Here is a 26,411-nt window from a genome sequence, read left to right on the forward strand (position 1 = left end):
CACTGGTTGTGGAGCTCCTCACATCCTCACATTGTTTACAATCATAGCCACCACCAGCGAGAGTGATTCGGACCGAGAAAGCGACGATTTCCCCATTAATTTGAGCGAGGATGAAAGATGTGTGGATGAGGAAAGTTAGAGTGAAGCACTAGGAAAAAAAAAAAAAGGCGAGTGCAGTGGGAGCGATTCAGATGTTGTTAAACACATTCACTAGGATAATTCTGGAAAATTCATTTTCTGCTTATTGTGTTACTAGTGTTTTAGTGAGATTATAAAGTCATACCTGAAAGTCGGAGGGCTGTGGTGACCGCCAGTGTCTCTGAGAGAAGCGAATGGAGGAGCCAAGATGACAGCTGCTGCGGGAGGGCGCTAACTCCGCACAAATCTCCGGTAAGAGCCGACTTAATATCACAATTTTCTCATCCAAAAACCTGCTGGTTGACATGTGGTAGAGAAACATGTTCGCTAAAGCTTCACAACCAACAAAGAAACACCGGCTGTGTTTCGGTTGCTAAAAGCAGCTGCGATCCACCAACAGCATTCTTCTTTATAGTCGCCTTTATTAATTAATTGCAAAAGATTCAGCAACACAAATTTCCAAAATACTGTGTAATTATGCGATGAAAAGAGACGACTTTTAGCCGTAAGTGATGCTGGGCTAATATGTCCGCTACAACCAATAACGTCACAAACACGCGACATTTTCAACAGGAAACTCCGCGGGAAATTTAAAATTGTAATTTAGTAAACTAAACCGGACGTATTGGCATGTGTTGCAATGTTAATATTTCATCATTGACTGCGTGGTGGGTAGTAGTGGGTTTCAGTAGGCCTTTAATTAACAACAAGGACAACGGTTGCAGTTGTTTACGCGTTGAATAAGGAAGTACCGTTAAGAGAATAAAATACTACACAATTGTTCGAAAAGTACTATAAACTAATTTTTAGTAAAGCTGCATTGCAATGAAAAAATCGGAACAAATAATGTAGAGTAATGTTACAAAAGGAAAAGATACAGCTGACAAAAAAAAATAAATAGTAAAATTATGTTGCAAAAATATGTCAGAAAATACTAGAAAGTGAAGTTACCGTATTTCCTTGAATTGCCACAGGGCATATAGTATGCGCCTGCCTTGAAATTACTGCCGGGTCAAACTCGCTTCGCAAAATAATTAGCGCATGCTTAGTATTACCGCCTGGTCAAACTCGTGACCTCACTAGTGACACTTCCCCTGTCGTCATTTTCAAAATGGAGGAGGCTGATTTAAATACCGGTCATTTGAAATCGCATAAAGTGAAGAAGATTAAGAGCTATTCAGTAGGATTTAAGGTCCAAGCTTACATCACACTCAAATTTTAACTGCATACCTTTGGTAAGTGCCGGAGTGAGAAGAGGTTTTAAAATAATTAGCAAATGCTTACTTTTACCGCATGCCTTTGGTAAGCAGGAGTGAGAAGAGGTTTTAAATTAATTAGCGGCCTGGCGGCAATTCTTTCTTTTCTTAGTTTATTTCGAACATGACATACATACAACATTATACATCAGTTAAATTCATAATTTCGCAATACACAATACATCATGTCTGAAAAGGAGTAGGAAGAAGCAACGCTTATTTAATCCTACCCCTTTTCCACTTCAGAGCGCCCACAATATATACATTCATTCACTGACCTTCTTTACAGCAAAATATCAAAATGACATCTATGAGTGATTAACACAGCAGTTTTCTAACATGTACTTAATTATTTCAGTCATTATTAACATACTAAGATGAAGAATATCTTATTTTCAATAAGTTTGAAAGTGTTTCTCATAATACTTCTTCTTTGTACTTTGTAAGCACTATTAATTTGAACATCCTCTTAAACTGGATCATATCAGTCCAATGTTTAACTTCTTTACTTAATCCATTCCATAATTTAATTCCACATACTGATATGCTAAAAGTTTTAAGTGTTGTACGTGCATACAAATGTTTTAAATGAGATTTTCCTCTAAGGTTATATTTCTCCTCTTTAGTTGAGAAGAATTGTTGTACATTCTTTGGTAGCAGGTTATAATTTACTTTGTACATCAATTTAGCTGTTTGCAATTTTATCAAGTCATCGAGCTTTAATATTTTTGACTCAATAAATAAAGGGTTTTTATGTTCTCTATGTCCAACATTGTGTATTATTCTAATCGATCTTTTTTGTAACACAGTTGACGAATGTAGCGCACATTTGTAGTTGTTTCCCCATATTTCTGCACAATAACTCAGATATGGTAACACTAGCGAGCAGTAGAGAATATAAAGTGATTTTTGGCCCAGGACGTATTTTGCTTTATTCATTATTGAAATATTTTTTGCTACCTTATGTTGTATGTTTTGTATATGAGATTTCCAGTTCATTTTATCATCTATTAATACTCCCAAAAATCTGGTTTCTTTTACCCTTTCGATATCTATTCCATCGATTTGTATTCGTGTCTGATGCTCTTTTCTACTGTTACCAAATAGCATTATTTTAGTTTTACTGAGATTCAAAGATAGTCTGTTTTTATCATACCATTTTTTTAATTTATTCATTTCTTCTGTTATTATTTGTATTATCTTCTGTGTGTTCTCTCCTGAACAGAAAGCAGTTGTGTCGTCTGCAAATAAAACTAACTTCAAGTCCTTTGTAACTTTGCAAATATCGTTTATATAAAGATTGAACAATCCTGGTCCCAGTATTGATCCCTGGGGTACACCACAAGATATATCCAATTGTGTTGAACTATTTTCACCCATCTTCACATATTGCTTCCTGTTGGTTAAATAACTTCTTATCCAGCTCAAGACCAAACCTCTGATGCCATAACGTTCTAGTTTTTTAATTAAAATATCATGATTAATTGTGTCAAATGCTTTTGTTGAATCCATGAATACTGTGGCTGCACATTCTTTACCGTCTATTGCATTGGTAATTTCCTCTGTTATTTTTATTAATGCTATTGAAGTTGAGATATTTGCTCTAAATCCAAATTGGTTCTCCGCGAGCGTCCCACTTTTATTGATAAATGTATCTAATCTACTATTGAATAGTTTTTCTATGATTTTGGAGAATTGTGGAAGTAATGAAACTGGTCTGTAGTTAGTGAACTGGTGTGTGTCTCCCTTCTTATGAATTGGTACAACTTTTGCAATTTTCATTTTTTCAGGGAATTTGCCGGTTAAAAATGATACATTACTAATATATGTAAGAGGTTCTGAAATATCTTGTATAACGTTTTTTATTGTTACCATATCTATTCCATGACAGTCAGTTGAAGTCTTAGATTTACAATTATTTACAATTTTGATTATTTCTTCTTTTGTCACCTTCTTTAAAAACATGGAATTGGGATTTCTGTCTATGAGCTCACTCAAGTCCTCAACTGACCCATCATCTGCTTTTGGAATTCTTTGTTCCAGATTTTTTCCGACATTAACAAAGTAGTCATTAAAACGTTCAACTATTTGATTCATATTGTCATTTTTTGTTTTCCCATCTAGAAAGTACTGGGGGTAACCTTTCAATTCAAGGAAATACGGTACTTTTAGGTCCATTACAAGGCAGTTGGCAATGATTAACGTGGACCCCAACTGAAACAAGTTGAATAACTTTTCAAGTGTTACCATTTAGTGGTCGATTGTACGGAATATGTACTGAACTGTGCAATCTACTAATAAAAGTTTCAATCAATCAATCAATGCTTGCTGGAACTCGGCACACTACTTTTGATGTGCCTTTATTTATGTCAGCAACAAAACAGCTTCATAAGTGCAAGTTTAATGCAGGAAATATATATTTACTCGTGAAAGTAACAAGCAGCACCGCACTATAATGAACTTGATAAGAAATAGAAAAAGGCGCCATCATACCGTGACACAGCAAACATACGCAGGTGCACACAATGGATGTAATGAAGAACAAATCAATGATTGAAGTGACAAACTTGCCATCCACACAATACTCTGGTGACAAGAAAATATGTCCGCCATTGAAGCACATTGAGGCTATTAACGAGAGCTAACATTATCCGGTGAAAAGAAGTAAAAGAGGTGGCGTGAATTGATTAACGTGGACCCCGACTTAAACAAGTTGAAAAACTTATTCGGGTGTTACCATTTAGTGGTCAATTGTACCGAATATGTACTGAACTGCGCAATTTACTAATAAAAGTATCAATCAGTCAGAGACAACAAATGGTCGCTGCTAACGGCTAAAGTTAACAAACTAAGCGACTTTGAACTTCTCGATGACGTCACACGTCACTTGGCAACATGCCCCGCCTTTTAAAAGCGCAGACTGCGCTCTATTTAAACCATTTTTCTACTGCAAATGAGTTTTTTTAAGTAACGTATTAATCACTTTCCCTAGAAATTAATTACATTTATCTAAGAGTAATTCCGTTAGTACTTTAATTAATTACTTTGGTAAAGCAACGAATGACTATAATTACTTTTTTAAAGTAATTTTCAGAACACTAGATCTGACTATGTGTTGGCCCTGTGATGAGATGGCGACTTGTCCAGGGTGTACACCGCCTTCCACCTGAATGCAGCTGAGATAGGGATCCAAAACCCCCGCCACCCCAAAAGAGACAAGTGGTAGAAAATGGTTGATGGAGATATATAACTATATATGGTATATATGGTGATATATATATCTATATGTAGATATATATATCATACTTGCCAACCCTCCCAGATTTTCCGGGAGACTCCCGAAATTCAGCGCCTCTCCCGAAAACCTCCCAGGACAAATTTTCTCCCGAAATTCAGGCGGAGCTGGAGGCCACACCCCCTCCAGCTCCATGCGGACCTGAGTGACGTCTATAAAAAGCGTGTCTGCTAAATGACGTTAGAACTGTAGAATGATCGAGGGCGAGTTCTTGGCTTCTTATGTGGGGTTTTTGTTAGGATGTTAGGCAGTCATTAACATCCTCCCAGCGCTGTAAAACAACACACAACAACAGCAGTAACGTTTTTGTCTACCATAAAGCAGTTTGCCTGTCAAAACAGCAATGTTGTGACACTTTTAAACAGGACAATACTGCCATCTACTGTAGATGCATATGGTGAGAAAAACAAGGATGTTAACTCAACAATGAGTAGATGAGTGTTATGTGTGTGTAATTGTGTAAATAAATTAACACTGAAATTCAAGTATTTATATATATATATATGTCCATCCATCCATCCATCTTCTTCCGCTTAGCCGAGGTCGGGTCGCGGGGGCAACAACCTAAGCAGGGAAACCCAGACTTCCCTTTCCCCAGCCACTTCGTCTAGTTCTTCCCGGGAGATCCCGAGGCGTTCCCAGGCCAGCCGGGAGACATAGTCTTCCCAACGTGTCCTGGGTCTTCCCCGTGGCCTCCTACCGGTTGGACGTGCCATAAACACCTCCCTAGGGAGGCGTTCGGGTGGCATCCTGACCAGATGCCCGAACCACCTCATCTGGCTCCTCTCGATGTGAAGGAGCAGCGGCTTTACTTTGAGCTCCTCCCGGATGGCAGAGCTTCTCACCCTATCTCTAAGGGAGAGCCCCGCCACCCGGCGGAGGAAACTCATTTTGGCCGCTTGTACCCGTGATCTTATCCTTTCGGTCATGACCCAAAGCTCATGACCATAGGTGAGGATGGGAACGTAGATCGACCGGTAAATTGAGAGCTTTGCCTTCCGGCTCAGCTCCTTCTTCACCACAACGGATCGGTACAACGTCCGCATTACTGAAAACGCCGCACCGATCCGCCTGTCGATCTCACGATCCACTCTTCCCTCACTCGTGAACAAGACTCCTAGGTACTTGAACTCCTCCACTTGGGGCAGTGTCTCCTCCCCAACCCGGGGACGGCATTCCACCCTTTTCCGGGCGAGAACCATGGACTCGGACTTGGAGGTGCTGATTCTCATTCCGGTCGCTTCACACTCGGCTGCGAACCGATCCAGTAAGAGCTGAAGATCCCGGTCAGATGAAGCCATCAGGACCACATCATCTGCAAAAAGCAGAGACCTAATCCTGCGGTCACCAAACCGGAACCCCTCAACGCCTTGACTGCGCCTAGAAATTCTGTCCATAAAATTTATGAACAGAATCGGTGACAAAGGACAGCCTTGGCGGAGTCCAACTCTCCCTGGAAATGTGTTCGACTTACTGGCGGCAATGCGGACCAAGCTCTGGCACTGGTCGTACAGGGAGCGAACCGCCACAATAAGACAGTCCGATACCCCATACTCTCTGAGCACTCCCCACAGGACTTCCCGAGGGACACGGTCGAATGCCTTCTCCAAGTCCACAAAGCACATGTAGACTGGTTGGGCAAACTCCCATGCACCCTCAAGAACCCTGCCAAGAGTATAGAGCTGGTCAACAGTTCCACGACCAGGACGAAAACCACACTGTTCCTCCTGAATCCGAGGTTCGACTATCCGGCGTAGCCTCCACTCCAGTACACCTGAATAAACCTTACCGGGAAGGCTGAGGAGTGTGATCCTACGATAGTTGGAACACACCCTCCGGTCCCCCTTCTTAAAGAGAGGAACCACCACCCCGGTCTGCCAAACCAGAGGTACCGCCCCCGATGTCCACGCGATGCTGCAGAGTCTTGTCAACCAAGACAGCCCCACAGCATCCAGAGCCTTAAGGCACTCCGGGCGGATCTCGTCCACCCCCGGGGCCTTGCCACCGAGGAGCTTTTTAACTACCTCAGCGACCTCAACCCCAGAAATAGGAGAGTCCACCACAGATTTCCCAGGCACTGCTTCCTCATAGGAAGACGTGTTTGTGGGATTGAGGAGGTCTTCGAAGTATTCCTTCCACCTATCCACAACATCTGCAGTTGAGGTCAGCAGATCACCATCCGCACCATACACGGTGTTGATAGTGCACTGCTTCCCCTTCCTGAGGCGGCGGACGGTGGTCCAGAATCGCTTCGAAGCCGTCCGGAAGTCGTTTTCCATGGCTTCCCCGAACTCCTCTCATGTCCGAGTTTTTGCCTCAGCGACCGCTGAAGCCGCACACCGCTTGGCCTGTCGGTACCTGTCCACTGCCTCCGGAGTCCTATGAGCCAAAAGGACCCGATAGGACTCCTTCTTCAGCTTGACGGCATCCCTCACTGCTGGTGTCCACCAAGGGGTTTTAGGATTTCCGCCTCGACAGGCACCAACTACCTTGTGGCCATATATATATGTGTGTGTGTATATATATATATATATAAATATATATATATATATATATGTGTGTATTTATTTTACACCCTGGACAAGTCGCCACCTCTAGCAAAATCTATGAATTTAGCGGTGAATATACTCCACCCCTCTTAACCACGCCCCACCCCATCCCCAACCACGCCCTCCCCCCGTCCCACCCCCGACCCCCATCTCCCGAAATCGGAGGTCTCAAGTTTGGCATGTATGATATATACATATATATATATATATATATATATACATATATATATATATATATATATATATATATATATATATATATATATATATATGTGTGTGTATACATGCATGTAAACCATCCATTTTCTACCGCTTATTCCCTTTGGGGTCACTGGTGCCTATCTCAGCTACAATTGGGCGGAAGGCGGCGTACACCCTGGACAAGTTGCCAACTCATCGCAGGGCCAACACAGATAGACAGACAACATTCACGCTCACATTCACACACTAGGGCCAATTTAGTGTCGCCAATCAACCTATCCCCAGGTGCATGTCTTTGGAAGTGGGAGGAAGCCGGAGTACCCGGAGGGAACCCACGCAGTCACGGGGAGGACATGCAAACGCCACACAAAAAGATCCCGAGCCCGGGATTGAACCCAGGACTACTCAGGACCTTCGTATTGTGAGGCAGACACACTAAGATATTTTGCAATATAATGTTAGGTGTACCCCGCCTTCGGCCCGATTGTAGCTGAGATAGGCGCCAGCGCCCCCCGCGATCCCAAAAGGGAATAAGCGGTAGAAAATGGATGGATGGATGTTAAAAAATGTAAAAAAGTCTCTCACACAGACACACAAACAAATGTGGCGTACTGGTTATTTTCCCTGCTTAGGCTGCTGCCCCCGCGACCTGACCTCGGGAATAAGCGGAAGATGATGGATGAATAGAAGCATTTTTGGAAATAGTCATAAGAAAATAATTCCTATAAGGATTCTAAAAAATGAGGTCACAAATTAAGAGAAAGCTGTATTTGAGTTTAGGGTGTAAAAGCAGGAAAAATTGAGGTAAGATGAAAAAAAAGGAAAGGTTTAAAAAAATAACGAAATGGTTGAGAATAAAGTCACGTTACAAAAATAATTAAAGAAAAATATATTAATGTATAAAACAACGTTGTTTAGGAGGGTAAAGTTGCAATGTTAAAATCAACTGTATGAATAAATTACTAAGGATAAAAAAATTGTTTAGAGAGAAAATAATAACCAATGGTTGGGAAAAGTCAAAATGTTACACAAATGTGTCAAACATGACAAATATTACAAGGATTTTTTTTTCCTAGAAGAAAAAAAAAGTCAACTTAGAAGAGCAAATAGTGTTATGAAAGTATAAAAAATAAATGCAATATAGAATTTTTAAGAAGAGCAGGGTGTTTGGAAAGCTGTTATTTAACAATTACATATACATACAGTTACAAGAAAACCATTTAATTATGAGTTTTATATAATTGTGGATCAAATAAGCGGGAAAAAACACTAGTTACAAAAACATACGTAAGTAATGATACAAGAAATCTGTGCAAGGAGTAATGTTTTGTCTCAGCAACATTGAGTGTTGACGTTTGCATTTTTTGACTGAAGTAAATCCGCACAGGAAGTCATGGTCTAAATTGATGTTTAATGTCTATCTTCCACTTGTGCCATTTCTTGAATTCAAATGTTTGCAAGCAACTGAACATCCAGCATGAAGAACAAAATAATAAAAAAAAGTCAATGACAGCAGGATTGACAGCAGGAAACAGATGTCTATCGCGGCAGTAAGATAAAATAAAATAAAAAAAGTCTAAGTGTGAACTGTGTCTTAAGGTCACTTATCAAAAGTAGAACAGGTTTTTCAAATGAGGACCAACAACAACAATGTCCTGGCTTGCAGTGTAAACAAGCATTGCAAGAACTGCAAGCAGAAAACTCCACCTTGTGTAAATTTGTAGCTTTAAACACAAAGAGGCACACTTAAGACAGAATTTGAGCAATAAAAAAAACATGGTGTAAAACAAAGTCACAATAGCATAGAAAAAGGCTTCAGATTACTGATGAGGATCCTTTAACACTATGTTGACTAGTAGAAAGGTCACAACTTCATGCAGTTACAATACAACATGTTTTGCCACAGCGGACAACCAACACAAAAAAAAACAGGTTTCGAAGTTCACAGTTGTGTTTTTTTGTTTTGTTTTTATAAATTTAGGAACAAACAGGCATGCATGTTGGGAGAAAAGGGAACAACTTTAAAGTAGTCGCCTGCAGTTTGTGCTGTCGTACCTAACAAATGAGCGGTGATTGATCCTCTCGGAGTGTCAATACAAGGACCGACTGGTTTTGAATGGTTGACTTGGAAATACATAAAGTGCTTCTGTCAAAAATAAATAACAGTACAAAATGGCTCTTAATAGGAGGTATCAAAACAATGCACTTGAGATGTGGAAAAGACTGGCACTAGGGAGACATCAGAGGGGACTAATAAATGGGGGCGGGGTTTCCCAGTTTGTGTTAAAAATGAGCTAAGAGAAACGGGGAGGAAAGGCCGTGATTTAACCCAGGATGAGGCTGGACTTTCCACCAGGTGGATTCCTTCGTCCAGAGGAGGGCAGACCTGCAGCAGGGTCCTCAGCTGGGGGGGCGTCGTCTTGGCGCTCTGCTTCAGTCTCAGCGCTGTCACGTCCTGAATACACACGTCCCCGCCCTGACCATCAGCGACATTTACAAACGAATACAGCGGAACCAGTGATGGCAAAGGGCTGACGATGACCATGAAACCAGAAACATGGTGCAAGGAAATGGTTTTGTTATCACTTATATGCCAAATTATAGTTAAAGCGATTTACATGGATGCTTGATTTACAAACCAATCTATTTGCGATTGTTACCATTTTCAAACTTTTAGATTGCACCAAATGTGTGTGTACAAATGCTTCATTCAGTCATTTTGTGTCCCGCTGGCAGCCATTTTGTGCTTGCTCGTGTTGAAAAGATTTGAGTTTTTCATTGTGATGAGACTGACTTCTCTAGAAAAATATACCAAAATGGCCTTTATTCACAAGCAACTTACTATTTAGGCTGTTTTTGAGAAGCATGCAATGTACGCAAAAGGATTCCAAAGATGCTTATAAGTACAACAGGGCTGGGGCTAAGTACATCTGTATGGATCAAATGTAAATATATATAGTTGTGAAAGTTGGATTCAAAAACCTTTTACAGCAAATTGTTATTTGTGGGCAATAAGAAACAAATGTTCAAGGAATCATAAGAGTGTGTTAAAATAAAGCCAATAATGCTATTTTTCGTGATCTCTTTTATTTTTGAAAGTATCAAAATACATTTTGGTGCTTTACTAATTAGAGATTGAGAAAATAAGTCTTATGTCTTTCAAAGAAATAAACTCTATGAATTGTCAGGCTTGCCACTGACAGTTTGTTTGTGTTTTAGTTTCTCCTCTGTGTGTTTAGTATTTCCTGTCCTTAGTTCCTGTCAGCACTCTTATTTTGGTTCAGCTTCCTGTTTGTCTCCCTGAGTGCTTTGTTTCCCCTCAGCTGTGGCTGATTGGCACCTGGCCACACCTGATGTCAATCAGCCAGCTCCTATTTTACCTCCTTTGTTCCTCCAATCAGTGCTGTTATTGTCGCTCTTGTGTCATTGCTACCTGTCGTGGATTGTAGATGTCGTATCTTTGCAGCGTGGCGGTAAGCTGTATTTTGTTAGCTATTTGTAGCTTACTGGCTTTTGTTCCCTGCTTCCAGTTTTGTTTTCTAAGTACAAGTACGACTTTTGTTTTCCATGCTAAAATTCCTTTTTGTTTTCTAGCTCCCATGCTAGCGGTCATAGTTTATCTACCCACGTGCGTGCCTTTAGTTCTTGTTTAGGTTTAATTAAATCATATTTTCCTATCCAATGCCTGCCTCCATCTCTGCATCTTGGGGTTCGACACCAACAAACTTTGACACTAATTAGAGACATTAACTAGTGTTGTACCGATACCAAAACAGCATTGGCTAGTTATGTCTCTAATTAGTAGTCTTTTCTTAATATTTATGTTTTTGCAATAATTACCATGTCCTAGTGTGATATATATATATATGTGTATATATATATATATATGTGTGTATATATATATATATATATGTGTATATATATATATATATATATATATATATATATATATATATATATATATATATGTGTGTATATATATATATATATATATATATATATATATGCAATATTTATATTTTATTTCTGCCATATTCAGTCTTCTTACTGTGCAATGTTTATAACTTTTTATTACTGCAATAGTTTACCCTTCATAAAGTATATAAATATTGCATATTTTTTATTTCTGGAATAGTTTACTCCTCATATTTTGCAGTATTTGTATTTTTATATTCTGCAATAGTTACCACATTATACTTTTTATTTTATTCTATCATTTGCCTGCAATGTGAAGGCTGTTGTATTCATACCAAAAGGTTGGTATGGGTACAACACTAGTAATGTCTCCAATTAGTTTAAAAAATACAGATACCAAAATATTGGTAATGGGACATGAGTTAGAGTGGGGCAAAAAAGTATTTAATCAGCCACCGATTGTGCAAGTTCTCCCACTTAAAATGATGACAGAGGTCTGTAATTTTCATCATAGGTACACTTCAACTGTGAGAGACTGAATGTGAAAAAAAATCCAGGAATTCACATTTTTGGAATCTTAAATAATTTATTTGTAAATTATGGTGGAAAATAAGTATTTGGTCAACCATTCAAAGCTCTCACTGATGGAAGGTTTTGGCTCAAAATCTCACGATACATGGCCCCAGTCATTCTTACCTTAACACGGATCAATCGTGCTGTCCCCTTAGCAGAAAAACAGCCCCAAAGCATGATGTTTCCACCCCCATGCATCACAGTAGGGATGGTGTTCATACCAAAATGGATACATGGATGATACAGCAGAGGATTGGGAGAATGTCATGTGGTCGGATGAAACCAAAATATAACTTTTTGGTATAAACTCAACTCGTCGTGTTTGGAGGAAGAAGAATACTGAGTTGCATCCCAAGAACACCATAACTAGCATGGGGGTGGAAACATCATGCTTTGGGGCTGTTTTTCTGCTAAGGGGACAGGACGATTGATCCGTGTTAAGGTTAGAACGAATGGGGCCATGTATCGTGAGATTTTGAGCCAAAACCTCCTTCCATCAGTGAGAACTTTGAATGGTTGACCAAATACTTATTTTCCACCATAATTTACAAATAACTTTTTTTAAATATTCCTACAATGTGAATTCCTGGATTTTTTTCCTTTTTTTTTTCACATTCTGTCTCTCACAGTTGAAGTGTACCTATGATGAAAATTACAGACCTCTGTCATTTTAAGTGGGAGAACTTGCATTGTAATCGGTGGCTGACTAAATACTTTTTTGCCCCACTGTATGTCTTCAAGTAGTAGATTATTAAAAGGACTGGAAATCACCCTGCCGTACGTTGTAGTAGTACTCGTGGCAACCTTTTCCACAATTGCACTTTGTATGGAACTGCAAACTGTCCATCTTTGTTTGCAGATATTCTCGATGTATGGTTTTTATATATAAAATCGCTTTTTGGTCTGGTTCCTCATTTGTGTAGATTCCAGGCGCTACAGCTTAATGTCGCAGGACATACTTAGCATGTTTGTTCCTACAGACAACACAAGTCTTGGAAAAAAAGACTTCGCATATGCTACTCCACGGTCATAACCTATCGCTAGATCCTTGTAGTCTGCTGAGCTCAACACAAGGATCTGGGCTCGAAAGCAATGCTAACTCCTTCAAGATAGCAAAAAAATAATTAACAAATCAGGATCGCTGGGCGGAAGAATTTCATAGATGTGACGTAGTGCCAAAGGGATGGTTTGATTCAAACAACAATGGCGGCACGCAGCAAGGAATCGTATGCTGACATATTTTCTTTGCACAAACTGCATCGATCAACTGACATTGCTGGGTTGTTTCAATAAAAGTTCTAACTTTTCGCTCTGTCGTTATCCAATATGTGGGCTGTTCTGTTTTGGATTTCCCAGCTTAGCTCTCATCAGTGTCACGGGTTGATTTCAATGTGAGTGGTCGAAGTAGCACGTCATTCGAGATAAGACGAGTGCTTTATCCAATCACATTTTTTTTTTTTTTTTTTTTACAAGGCACCACTTTCTGAAATACATCTCCGATTGAAAAAGTCCCAGATCATTGTGTGGAGCTCAACGAACTACAAGGACCTGGTGAGAGTCAGGTTACTATAGTTATGAAATGACTTGCAAATGTATCTGACGTTGCCTGAGCTGATCTCTTAGGGGTAATTTCAGGATTTAGAAACTGTTTTAGTTGGGAATTCTAGTAGTTTTTACTAAAACATATTTTTAACGCTTTTTTAAATTGTGGTGTTTTTATAGTTTCCTGTAACTTTGTTTTGCTGCCCTCTTGGCTAGGTCCCTCTTGGAAAAGGGATTTTAATCTCAATTAGTTTTTACCTGGTTAAATAAAGGATACAGATTGATTCATTAATTTACTTGAAAAACATGAGATGTCATGTTTTCTCCAAGAGTTTAAAAGAGTTCATGGATTGTCACACACCTAAACAAATATGCTCTTTACGGTACTGCTGCACTGGAACCATGACTTGTTTTTGCACTGTTGCAGTTTGTAATCTGGTATATTTATACTGAAAAAAATCTAACTGATTTTTTTTTTTGCCCTATAAACACACAGATGCATCATAGATTACTAGGGGCAATATGTAATGATCATCGCTGTGTTGCTTTATAAAGATATCGTTATGGTGAGCCATGTATTGCACGTCATATTGTGAGGTAAGTTCTAGCCCTAATTTTTAATGTGTATAATTACTTGATAGAGATATGGAAACATGCTTGAGTGAAGTAAGAAAAAAAAATTGCTCACCATTGTCGCATACAGGCATGTCTCCATCCTAAAGGAAGAAGGAGCAGACTTCAGTTTCGGCGTCATAGCATAGAATGAATGGTAATGACTTCATTGAATCAGAAAAATCATAGTCATTATGCTAATATCATCTGTCTCAGCACATTTAAATCACTTTGCACATCAATCATTGATCAATAATCAGCCTACAATTTACGGCCGCCTTAATGCACAGGCTTAGCTGGGCTGAATCCCAGGGCCCCACCATATCAGGGACCTCTGAGTTTGACAGCAAAATGCATTGATTGTGATTGAAAGCCAAAACACCAAACAGCTCAGCCTCATCTAGCGATTGTGTACTTTCGCGCTCTCTCTGCTGTTATTTTTCCTACTGCTCCGAGCGGGGCTTGAACCAAATCGCCCACGTGAAAGACCAGCGTATTACTATTGAGCTACAACACAGGCAGTCTACGCGATCGCCAGCACTTAACTTGAAATTGACTGGCTTCTATTACACTGGCCCAGACGTGTATAAACTCATCACAAAGGACAAGTTTTTATTAATGACATGTATTGTTGATATTTTTGGATTGTTGCTGTTCTGTTGAGTAAAATCCTGATTTTTTTATTTATTTATTTATTTTTTTTATTGTTTATTCAAGTTAAGTGTCGAACCTGCCGACACTTAATTGTTTTGCTTGCTTCCTTAGGAAGAGGATAATGTAAATTAAAGTGGATTCCAGCTTGTAGTGTTCACTTCCTGCTTTTATTCTCCTTCCGTTTACTGTTAAGGCAGCTGACAAAGTATTCAACTCTAATGTAATGGTTTAAAATAAACTATTAATTGATTATGATCTGTACTGAATAACATTGTTTTTGATGTACTTTTTCACCATCATTTCTTAAACCAACTTCATTTCTTCTCAACACTGGGATTTATACAAAATAAAATGGTGAGGGCTGACTTGTGTTCTGGTTCTCTGATTCAGAAGTTTCACTTCCTTGTCCTTACAATGTCTGCAGAGGGGTTCATGCCTTGGTTAGCTCCTCTCCTAAGGGGGGCTGACGGCTCACCACACAGCACACCCGTGGGCTTTCCACCTGAAAAAGGATGATGACGTGACACACGTTACGAGAGACCTTTAGCAAATACTGTAACTAATCACAGTGTACATTTGTCCAGTTCTCTGATTGGTTGTCTTTGTGACGCAAACATAACGCTGTGTCAAAAGCAGCAATCTGAGCGAGTATTATAAAAAAAAAAAAAAAAAAAAAAAAGCTGCAAGCGCAGAGGGGAGAGGTTGAGAGAGAAGAGAGGGGGTGGGAGGGAGCGCATCTCTCTGACAGAAGAAAGCAGTGTTAATATGGATAATAAACACTTTTATCGGGCGTGTTATATTTGCTCATACATTTTTATTTTTCGCTTGAGTTTAATGTCTTTTAAAAATGTCTGTGCTTGCAAAACATTTTTCTGTTTTCCAACATCTGCCTTTGTGAACTCAAAATTAAGACAGATACAACTCCCGACACGTCGAACCGCTGTACTACAGGTCTTCCCCGACATGGTAATGAACAGTACATGATATTACACAGCTGCTAACACCTGGCGTTTGCTATACAGTTGAGAAAGCTGAAGAACAATTGGGTTAAATTAATCAAACCTGAAAGGAGAACTGCACTTTGTTTTTGGAATTTTGCTTATTGTTCACAATCATTATGAAAGACAAAACGTAATTTTAATTTTTTTGGGGGGGGTTTAAAGATGATACAAAAACACTTGGAAGATGCGGTTAATGAGTCACCATTGTAGCCTTCAAAGTCTCTAAAACTACTTCAAAACCCTCTGTTTTGTATACAGACTGCAAGTCCATACATAATGTGGACAAGTTCAAAACAATAATTAATATGTACAAAATTTACCCTATTTTGGTCATTTTAAGCACTGTCGGAAATTATTTTCTCAGCACATTCCGTTTCCATAGCAGCATACTTCCGACTTCTAGCAACAAATGTGTGTTCTTACTTCCGGAAACCAACGCGAAAGTTTTCTTAACATGGCAGACTTGGTAGTAGATGACAAAAACTTGATTTTTTGAAGCTGAAAATACGGAGGATGAACTACTGCTTCAAGATGTTCAATATTTATTAAAGTGCAATTTTTGGTCACTAAGTCTGAGAGTCCATTTTTATTTAATGTTTATTAGTTTAGGATAGTTAAAAGTTCTTAACCTTCAAATTATATTGGTAAAAAATAACACCACAAAATCAAAGTTTATTGCATTTGAAAGAAAAACTTGAATTGTTATTATTGTGATTATATTAGCGCTTAACTTGTTCTGAAAATATTGTTTTCAATATTGTTTATCAGCAATACTATTTTTTTTAACAATATCTCGCCTAGTATAATGTATTATCGGCACAGGTTTAGCTGAATCTGATGTAGTGGGCATATACTGTATTTCTCCAGGCATAAACCTATTTGGGCAGCGCAAAGTAGGGTGCAGGAGGGCGAGGTGTCTAACATCCACCAGCAATGTAATCATAGAGGAATTGAAGAGGATTGCAATCACATTAACTTTTTTTTTTTAAATCCCCAATTTCTCTGGAAAACAGCCCAACTTTTGAAATTCTAATGTTCACAGGTATGAGTATTGTCCCTTGAGAAGATACAGTATGTACACGTGAGAGATACTGAATATGTTTATAGGTACAACTGAGAGGATGAGTTTGACAGCACCTGGTGGGTTGTTCCTTCTGTTAGCGTAGGGGTCTTCTGGCTCAGCGAAAACACTGGAGGCCATCTTATTTTTCCGGGCAGGAGGTTTCTCCTCATCAGTACCAAAAGATATGTTGGAACCACCGCCTGGAGGCCGCAGAACCCTGAAAAGGAGGATATTCTGGGTGAGCCAGACGACTGTGAATTGCAGTTATGCCGATCCTGATTGTGTGATGAGATCGGAGCCCATTTTTGCTTTTTTTTGACTGATCGGACATCGGCTGATTAACCCAACCCAATCTTTACCACAGCTGGGTCCCAGTGTTCATACACTTCACAAAAGGATGCAGGGTAAGGGATTTCCAGATTCCTTGTTACCACATGCAGAGGGGTGTGTTAAGACCAGGAGTGTGCATTTTTTTGCTAGAACACCGGCTTGAATTTGAGAGCTACACATCGCAGCAAATTCGTCATCTCCAGTGCGAAGCTACAACTACACCTTCGAAATGAAGCAACAAGGAGTTGAGCTTTGTAATCTTAAGAATTAGGACACCACTTTCTAGGTCACTGCATGTTCGGGCACATAAACAACTATATAGTTATGTTTAAAGCTGCCCCGACACCAATATTTTGGCACCAAAATGTGCATTATGTATTTCAATTCCGTTCGATACTTTTCGAAATAAATGCAATCACGAAAAATATCATTATCGGCTTCCTTTTAACAAAAAATATTATGCTTAAACATATGGTTGTTATTGCACTCAAAGAACAATCTAAAAAGATTGGAATTAAAATTAAAAAGCGCAATAAACACATGGGCTTTTCTTCTTGTACTCAAAAACAGTTTCATTATTTTAATTATCACATATAGCTTTCCATAATCTACACTTAGGTTTGAGTAGAATAGAAAGTTGTATTGACATTGCAACACATGCCTTATAGTTTATGGTTGCCAATTTTTATCTTTTAGGCAAGATAACATTTTTTGGCAAATACTGAAAACAGTACAGTAAGTCTAAAAGTAACAGACATGTAGCAAGCAAAACACACAATGTTAAAGATAAAACACAAATGAAATAGTGGAAATTTGTTATAACATTCAGTCAAATCACTTGCATTAGTTTACACACTGTGGGCGACTTGTACTGCGCCAATAATTTTTAACAAGCCAACCAGCTGTTTGAACAGGAGGGTAGCTGGTAACTTTATTACCTGACACTCTTTAAACTCCTTGTGCAGATCTGAATATGTGTTCTATTTACCTAAATTTAAAGCAAAGGTGGTAATGCTGTATTGACAAATTTGGCGAGGCATGTTTAAATGTCACATTTATCGATGGTTTTGAAGCCCAAATTCCTCCATATTGCGCTTCATGCAATGAACCAGCAGAATTGTGTTTTTTCAGTTTTTCCCTTCGACACATTTTCTGCTTGTATGTGCCGAGTGTGTGCGTTGACACAAGAAATGTGCCGCGCCTCGGCTCACAAATGTCACCCATGCCCAGCAGCATGTATGGATTTTTCAAAGGCAGTGGTATCTTTTTTAATTGGTTAGTACCGCAGTATTTTATTTGCAACCCTAATCCCACTATTACACAACAATCATCATCATGCTTTGGTTGATTGATAAACAAAGAAATACACAGAGAAGAAGCCGCCTTCTACGAATGATGTCTCTTGTGAATTTTTTTAAAAGTATGTAGCATAAATGTTTTCACATTTGCAAGTTTTTAATAAGTATTGATTGAAACTTTTATTAGTAAATTGCACAGTTCAGTACATATTCCGTACAATTGACCACTAAATGGTAACATCGAATAAGAAATTCTAGTTGGCAAAAAGGAACTAAAATAAATAGAAAAATATATAATTTTTATTTAATAAAGACATCTTTGGAGGCTGTCCCATACAACACATATGGAAAATGGGAGGACTTTTTTGACTGTCCGTTGCCGTGGGATGTCATATTTAAACTAATTTACAAAACTACTATCGACTTGCAAAATCGTTATTTTCAAATTAAAATATTTATAACTTCTTACCCACGGGGAAAGTGTTAAAACTATGGAATATAACTGAGTCAGATGATTGCCGATTTTGTTGTCAGGAATCTGAACCCACCCTGCATTTGTTTTGGTATTGTCATATTGTGTCTTCCTTTTGGGTGGAAGTTGAAAAAATGTGTTTAAGGATTGTTTTTTTTATGAAGCTTAATGTAGTTTCTGTTATTTTAGGAGAGTTCATTGACAGTCATGACTTAGTCAATTTAATTATAGTACTCGGTAAAAGGTTTATTTTTAAGGCCAAAAATAGATATTCACTTAGTATTACTTTCTTTAAAACATTTATTCAGTATTTTTTAACTTTAGAAAGATACATGGTTGAAAACGATAAGGACGCCAAAAAACATGAACAAAGATGGGAAATCCTTAAAGGCTTATTGTAAAATTGTAATTATGTTTATAGATATGCAACAACAGCAACAAATATGCTATCTGTTGTTGTGTTCCCTATTTTTGAGTGTACAAAATTAAGGTGTGTGTTGCTAAGTCTGACTTGGACATAATAGGGACCATACACAAAAGCTTTTTATGAAAATGTAATTTTGTTTATAAAGTGTATGCAATCTGTTGTTTTCCTTAATTTTTTGTTGTACATGGATGAGGTTGTGTGTTGCTGAGCCCGACTTGGACATTATCTGGACTGGACCTGGTTTTAAAAACCTTTTAGACAAGTCTAATTTCATTAGCAGCCTGGTCTGGTGAAGATAAGGTCCTTTTTTTATTTTATAAATAAAATAAAATAAGATAAATAAAAAATAACTTTCTTGGATAAAAAAGAAAGTAAAATAATATTTAAAAAATTACATAAAAAATTGTAATAAATGATAATGTTAGTGGACCGGCGGCACACAATCATGTGTGCTTCAGGACTGTGTATCTTGCAGATTGTTATCGATGTTGTGGCAACCAGAATTTTGGTAGCAGAAAGAAACAACCCCTTTTTGTGTGAGTGGGTGTGGATGAGTGTGAATGGGGGAGGGAGTTGATGCACTAATTGAAAGTTTTTTGTTTTTTTATGTTGATTTAATAAAAAATAAAAATAAAAATAAAAACACCAGAATAAGTTTTTCAACCTGTTTAAGGGGTCCATGTTAATCAATTCATGGTAAGTATTTTATACTAATGTTACAAACTAATGTGTAACTTATGCAGAAATTTGGGGATTTTTTTGGCCCTACCTAAATGAGTCGGCATCTGAAATCCCTTGCTCTGAAGGGCTAGATCCACACCCCCTATCCCACGTTATGCCCACTATCCCTACATGCAACGAGTCATTGGGACACCAGCACCCTCAAAAAAACACACAAAATGTAAGGACAGGGCTAAAAAGTAGGGCAAGGGGGTGTATTGGGACTGGCCCAAAGTTTTTTTTCCCCAAGTACCATTATCACTTCAGTACTACAGGACGATGAATGGCTAAGCATGCGAAATATTGAACATAACAAAAGAAGCTTTCCACTAAAACTGTAATGTAAAGTAAAGGTGATCAATCCAAATACCATTTGTATCAATAACTAGCACAGTATCAGTATATGATTTATACCAAAGTGATTAAATCGCAAATTTTTATTTTTCCTCTTTTTATTACAAAATCTTTTTTTGTCATTTTTGTTACGGTTTACAAACTAATGAAATAAGTCGTTGGATAAAGGTAGGCTTTAAGGTTAGGCCTTGTACCCCTGTTGGGGCATAGGCCCTCAACAACTCCCCGCCATCGTCCTCTGCGATCTTTTCTAGCTCCCTACAGGTGTGACTGGTCTGCTTGACGTCAGTCTTCGTGTCCCTTCTCCACATGTTTCTTAGTCTACCTCGATTTCTCTTCCCCTGGGAATTCCAGGTTAGGGTCTGGCGGGTGAAGTTAGATGTTAGTTTTCTCAGGGTGTGGCCGATCCAACTCCATCTCATCCTCCTGATCTCTTCCTGCACTGGCACATGGTTTGTTCTTTGCAAAAGGTCTGTGTTGCCGAAAGTTTACGGCCAGTGTGTGTTGAGGATTCTTCTTTGACAGGAATTGATGAAGAACATCTGTGCTCTCTTGGTGGTGCTATTTAATGATCGCTATGTTTAAGATCCATACAGCAGGACAGACTTGATGTTCGAATTTAACAGGCAAAATTTAACAGGTGCGCGTTGTGATGAAGTGGGATCTCCAGATATTCTTGAGGGGTGATGAAGGATTCCCTAGGCATTTCCGAAGCATCCGTTTCTCCCTGTTGGTTCACCACACTCCCTAGATACGTAAAGGTCTCCACTTTCTCCAAGTTTTTGTTGCCAAGCATCACTGGCTCTGTGCAGGTAGAGTTCATCTTCAGGATCGTGGTCTTCTGGGGGTGGATGTGGAGGCCCACTTGGGAAGCTAAATAGGCTAGAATTGACGTTTTGTCCTGCATCTGATGCCAACCGTGCAGGACTAGGGCAAGGTCGTCTGAGAAGTCCAGGTCGTTAAAATGTGACCTGGGGGTCCACTGGATGCCGTTCTTCTTTCTGTCCGTCGTCTGCTTCATCACCCAGTCGATGGTGAGGAGGAACAGAAACGGTGATGAGAGGCATCCTTAATGTACACCAGTTTTTATGTCAAAGCGTCTAGTCAGCTGGTCTCTGTGGACGACCTGGCACGACATTACCTCATAGGATTTTTGGATGAGTCGTGTCAGTTTGGCTGGGATCCCGTAGTGCCGAAGGAGTAACCACAATAAGGTTTTAAGGGAAAAAATTTAATGTTTTAAATGGGAGCCAATAGTAGTTTTTTTATATTGTTTAAAGTTCTCTATCCACTTTATTTTGCTGAAATAATCGAATGTAGTGATCAATACCACAAATTTATAGCATGTTGTCTGACTTACAAGAACACTGTTGCCCAGGCCTACGTTGTGACATCATGCACAAAAGTGCACTTTATTTGTTTTAAACTATTATAGTGGCGTTCTGTACAAAAATTGCACTTTAATTTAGTGTTGTTTTGATATGTCATCTTAGTGACATCGTGCACAAAAGTGCACTAATAGCTTGTTTTAAAATCTCTCCTACAATCTTGCACTTTCTGTTTTGGAAATGACATGAAATTTTGTGCCACTGCTTAATAACTGTTTACTAAACACAGTTTTGCTGAATTGACTTAGTTGTGGTTTAAAATGAGAATATATTAATGTAGTATGAACAAGAATGTTTTAATGTAGACACAGATTTATCATACTGGTGTGATTATATGTATCTAGTAGGGGTGTAACGGTACACAAAAATTTCGGTTCGGTACGTACCTCGGTTTAGAGGTCACGATTCGGTTCATTTTCGGTACAGTAAGAAAACAACAAAATATAAATTTTTTGGTTATTTATTTACCAAATTTGTAAACAATGGCTTTATCCTTTTAACATAGCACTATAATAATTCTGCCCACGTTAATCCACATTAAACTGCCTCAAGTTGTTGCTTTGATTAAATAAAATGAAAAAACATTTCTTCTACATATAAAAAGTGCAACATTAAACAGTTTCCATTGAAACTGTTTGTCAACTCATTATGCTTAATTTATTATAGCATTTAGGAAGCCTGTAATTGGCTTTTATTGTGTAAATGTAGTATTTTTATCAACATGTGATAGCAGGGACCTTGCTATTCAAAACTAGGCTGCTACATTACTAATGATTAATGTAACCATAACTGAAAAAATAGTACAAGTGTAATAGGAGAGACTATTAATCCCTAAACACAATGGAGTTCAATGAAATAACAGACAGACAGGGCTTTGCGCCCCCTAAAACACGCACACACACACGCACACAGCAAACTGAGCTAACGTTACGCTAAAAGCTAATTAGCCCTCACCTCAAGCCTATACTGTTAGCTTGCTGAGCTGCAGTCTAAGTTGCTAGAAGGTCAACGGGCTCATAGTGATGTTAGTAATAGTTGTGACTGGGAAGTGTTTAGTATAATTTGGTCCGCTCCTCCCCTGCTAGACGAATATCTGCTCAACGCTAAAGCATTGACTACATCGTTCTGAAGTCTGAATACGCACAGCTGATTGGCTGTTACATCGCTCTGAATACGCACTGCTGATTGGCTTTGTATGTAACCAATCAGATGGTTGTGTGGGCGGGACAATGCTTGCTGCTGAGACAGAGGCAGAAAGCAAAGCACAGCAGCTTGTGAAGACTTCTGCTTCTAAACTCGTTCAGTACGCCCGCGTGCCGAACCGAAACGGTTCAATACAAATACACGTACCGTTACACCCCTAGTATCTAGTGTTATTTTCAAGGCTGAGGCAAAATATCGATATATATATCGTGTATCGTGATATGGCCTAAAAATATCGAGATATTAAAAAAGGCCATATAGCCCAGCCCTACACCTGTATAAAAAGTGATTAGGACACCAGATTCTGATCATTTGGTTGGGTGACCAAACACTTTTGGCATTCTCGCCCGGAAAAGGGTGGAGTGCCATATCCGGGTTGGGGAGGAGACCCTGCCCCAAGTGGAGGAGTTCAAGTACCTAGGAGTCTTGTTCACGAGTGAGAGAAGAGTGGATTGTGAGATCGACAGGCGGATCGGTTCGGCGTCTTCAGTAATGCGGACGCTGTATCAATTCGTTGTGGTGAAGGAGCTGAGCCGGAAGGCAAAGCTCTCAATTTACCGTTCAATCTACGTTCCCATCCTCACCAATGGTCATGACCTTTGGGTTATGACCGAAAGGACAAGATCACGGGTACAAGCGGCCGAAATGAGTTTCCTCCGCTGGGTGGCGGGGCTCTGCCGTACAAATAGGGTGAGAAGCTCTGCCATCCAGGAGGAGCTCAAAGTCCGCCTCCACTATATTGGATCCACTTTGGACTTGATTCTCACGGTTACGTTAGATCCACTATGGATTGGACTTTCACAATATCATGTTAGATCAGCTCGACATCCATTGCTTTCGGTCCCCTGGGGGGGGGGGGGGGGGGGGTTGCTCACATATGTGGTCCTCTCCAAGGTTTCTCATAGTCATCATGGTCGACGTCCCACTGGGGTGAGTCTTTCCTTGCCCTTATGTGGGCCCTACCGAGGATGTCCTTGTGGTTTGTGCATCCCTTTGAGGCGCTTGTGATTTAGGGCTATATAAATAAACATTGATTGATTGATTGAAAGTAAAGCTTCTGCTCCTCCACATCGAGAGGAGCCAGATGAGGTGGTTCGGGCATCTGGTCAGGATGCCACCCGAACACCTCCCTAGTGAAGTGTTTCGCGCACGTCCAACTGGTAGGAGGCCACGGGGAAGACCCAGGACACGTTGGAAGGACTATGTCTCCTGGCTGGCCTGGGAATGCCTCGGGATTCCCCGGGAAGGGCTGGACGAAGTGGCTGGGGAGAGGAGACTTTGAGCTTCCCTGCTTAGGCTGCTGCCCACGCGACCCGACCTCGGATAAGCGGAAGAAAATGAATGGATAGATATTATTTTAAAAACGAATCGTTACACCTTTATTGTCAATGTCAAACTAATAAATTGAAATAATTTGTGACATCTGTAACTGAATTTAAAATGTAATCATCCCAAATAAGTGCCAGTGTCTTGCTTTATCAGTTTCCATATGGAACGTTCACTGACCCCGTTGTTGCACCTTCAATTATGTAATAGTGTATGTTTCAGTTTCCATATGGCACGTTCACTGACCTCTTTGTTGCACCTTCAGTGATGTAATAGTGTATGTTTCAGTTTCCATATGGCACGTTCACTGACCTCTTTGTTGCACCTTCAGTGATGGGGAAACCCACGGGTGGCCCCACCCTATCCAGTCACATTTCGCACTGCCAACCCCACACTGACGGTTATTGTACTTCCTAATTTAGATAAAAAATACAGAAAACACTAACAATCATGGATGCCTTACGTGGCTGCAATAAAACGAGGTGAGCGTTTAATCAGCGGGGAGCTAACTGCAAGGTGTACAAAGGGACATGTGCTACCATGCTCGCTATTTTTTGTTTTTTAAAACTGCTAATTTTAACTAATCGGTGTGTTTATCTTGGAAACACAGCCGAATTCGTGATATTTAATTCCCAAATTAGAGACAGAAGGGTCCAAGGCAAGTATTTACGGTTGGACAGGATGCTCGGATGGTTAGCTATAACGGCATAATGGTGGCTAACATGGCGATGGGAATTAGGCAAAGAGACGACACGTTTTACCTTGAGCTGCTTTTAGCATTGGGCTCCACTCCTTGAAATGTCGTCGTTGTGGTCATTTTCACGCTAACAGCTAAAAGACAGGAGGGAGGATACGGGAATTAATCGTTCTGAGTGTGTGCTATTTCACCGCCGCATCTCTGTCAATGCAAACCCGATGCATCAATCAACCTGACTCCAATGTGGTGAAGCGATGGTGTTGATACTAAGAAGGCAATTGTTACTTCCCGTGTGACTTTCAAAATAAAACCGGAACTCGTCTCGTTATTGTTTTTTTTTTTTTTTAATAACATAAAATATGCGGGAATATCTTTAGTTGTACAATGTTAGACATGGCAGTGCATATTGAGGAATTTTGAAACTAAAACAGTGGTTCTTAACCTTGTTGAAGGTACCGAACCCCAGCAGTTTCATATGTGCATTCACCAAACCTTTCTTTAGTGAAAAATAAAAGTTTTTTTGTTTTTTTTTCAAATTCAAGACAAATTTATATGTTTGTTTTTTTTACTGGTGCACAAAATGAACCACAACAAATTACACACCTGCAAATCTGATGAAAAATTTGTTTAGGGGTATCCATAAAGTTTTTATTTACGCGATGAGTCGGGTGTGTCTTGACCTCCGCCGAACCCCTGAGGCCGACTCACCGAACCCATAGGGTTTGATTGAACCCAGGTTGAGAACCACTGAACTAAAATGAGACCTAGAACAGTGTTTTTCCATCTTATTTGAAACAAGGCACATTTTTTTTCCATTTAAAAATCCGGAGGCACACCCTTAGCAGAAAAGGTTAAAAGATGAAACTCCACCAGGTCCTCCTCGTGCCTTATTTTGAGTTTGTTGGTGTTATCCTGTGTGTAGTGCTTTAGTTCTTGTCTTGTGCTGTTATTTTGGTGTTTTCCTGTAGCAGTTGTATGCCTTCCTTTGAGCGCTATTCCCCGCTTCTGCTTTGCATTAGCAAGCAAGGCTATTGAAGTTGTTGCTATTCTTCTTTGTGGGGATATTGTTGATTGCAATGTCATGCACGGATGTACTTTACAGACGCCGTCCGTCTCTGCGCCACACGCTGCAAGTTTTTGCTGTCGTCCAGCATTCTGTTTCTGTTTACTTTGTAACCAGTTCAGTTTTACAGGCATCTTACGTTGCCATCTCTATGCTTTATTGCCTTTACCTTTAAGCGTTACATACCTTTTTTGTACCTGCATTCTGTGGTCTGCATATTGGGATCACAGTTCTGCAGCCAAGTTCTACACAGCACAGACACTAAGGAACGGCACAGTATTTGCAAATTATAATTATTCTTTTGCAAAAAATATATTTTTTTGGACCAATTAGG

The 26,411-nt window shown here is 39.4% G+C and overlaps 1 protein-coding gene across 2 annotated transcripts; it reads right to left on the reverse strand.

Annotated features, from left to right (window-relative positions):
• Window positions 1-8,830: 8,830 nt before the first annotated feature.
• On the reverse strand, window positions 8,831-25,295 carry jpt1a (Jupiter microtubule associated homolog 1a). 2 transcript variants are annotated; one of them, XM_061910908.1, is made up of 5 exons: window positions 25,079-25,295; window positions 16,874-17,016; window positions 15,149-15,237; window positions 14,158-14,185; window positions 8,831-9,915 (listed from the first exon to the last, which is right to left on the reverse strand). In XM_061910908.1, the coding sequence occupies exons 1-5, from the start codon at window positions 25,132-25,134 to the stop codon at window positions 9,764-9,766; spliced, it is 468 nt and encodes a 155-aa protein (XP_061766892.1). In that variant the 5' UTR covers window positions 25,135-25,295; the 3' UTR covers window positions 8,831-9,763. The 2 variants fall into 2 exon arrangements, with proteins under 2 accessions (XP_061766892.1, XP_061766899.1); XM_061910915.1 differs by having other exon boundaries at window positions 8,831-9,894; window positions 25,079-25,291.
• Window positions 25,296-26,411: the final 1,116 nt, after the last annotated feature.

The sequence above is a fragment of the Nerophis ophidion genome, linkage group LG01 (genome assembly GCF_033978795.1).
Source record: "Nerophis ophidion isolate RoL-2023_Sa linkage group LG01, RoL_Noph_v1.0, whole genome shotgun sequence".
Classification (NCBI taxonomy): Eukaryota; Metazoa; Chordata; class Actinopteri; order Syngnathiformes; family Syngnathidae; genus Nerophis; species Nerophis ophidion.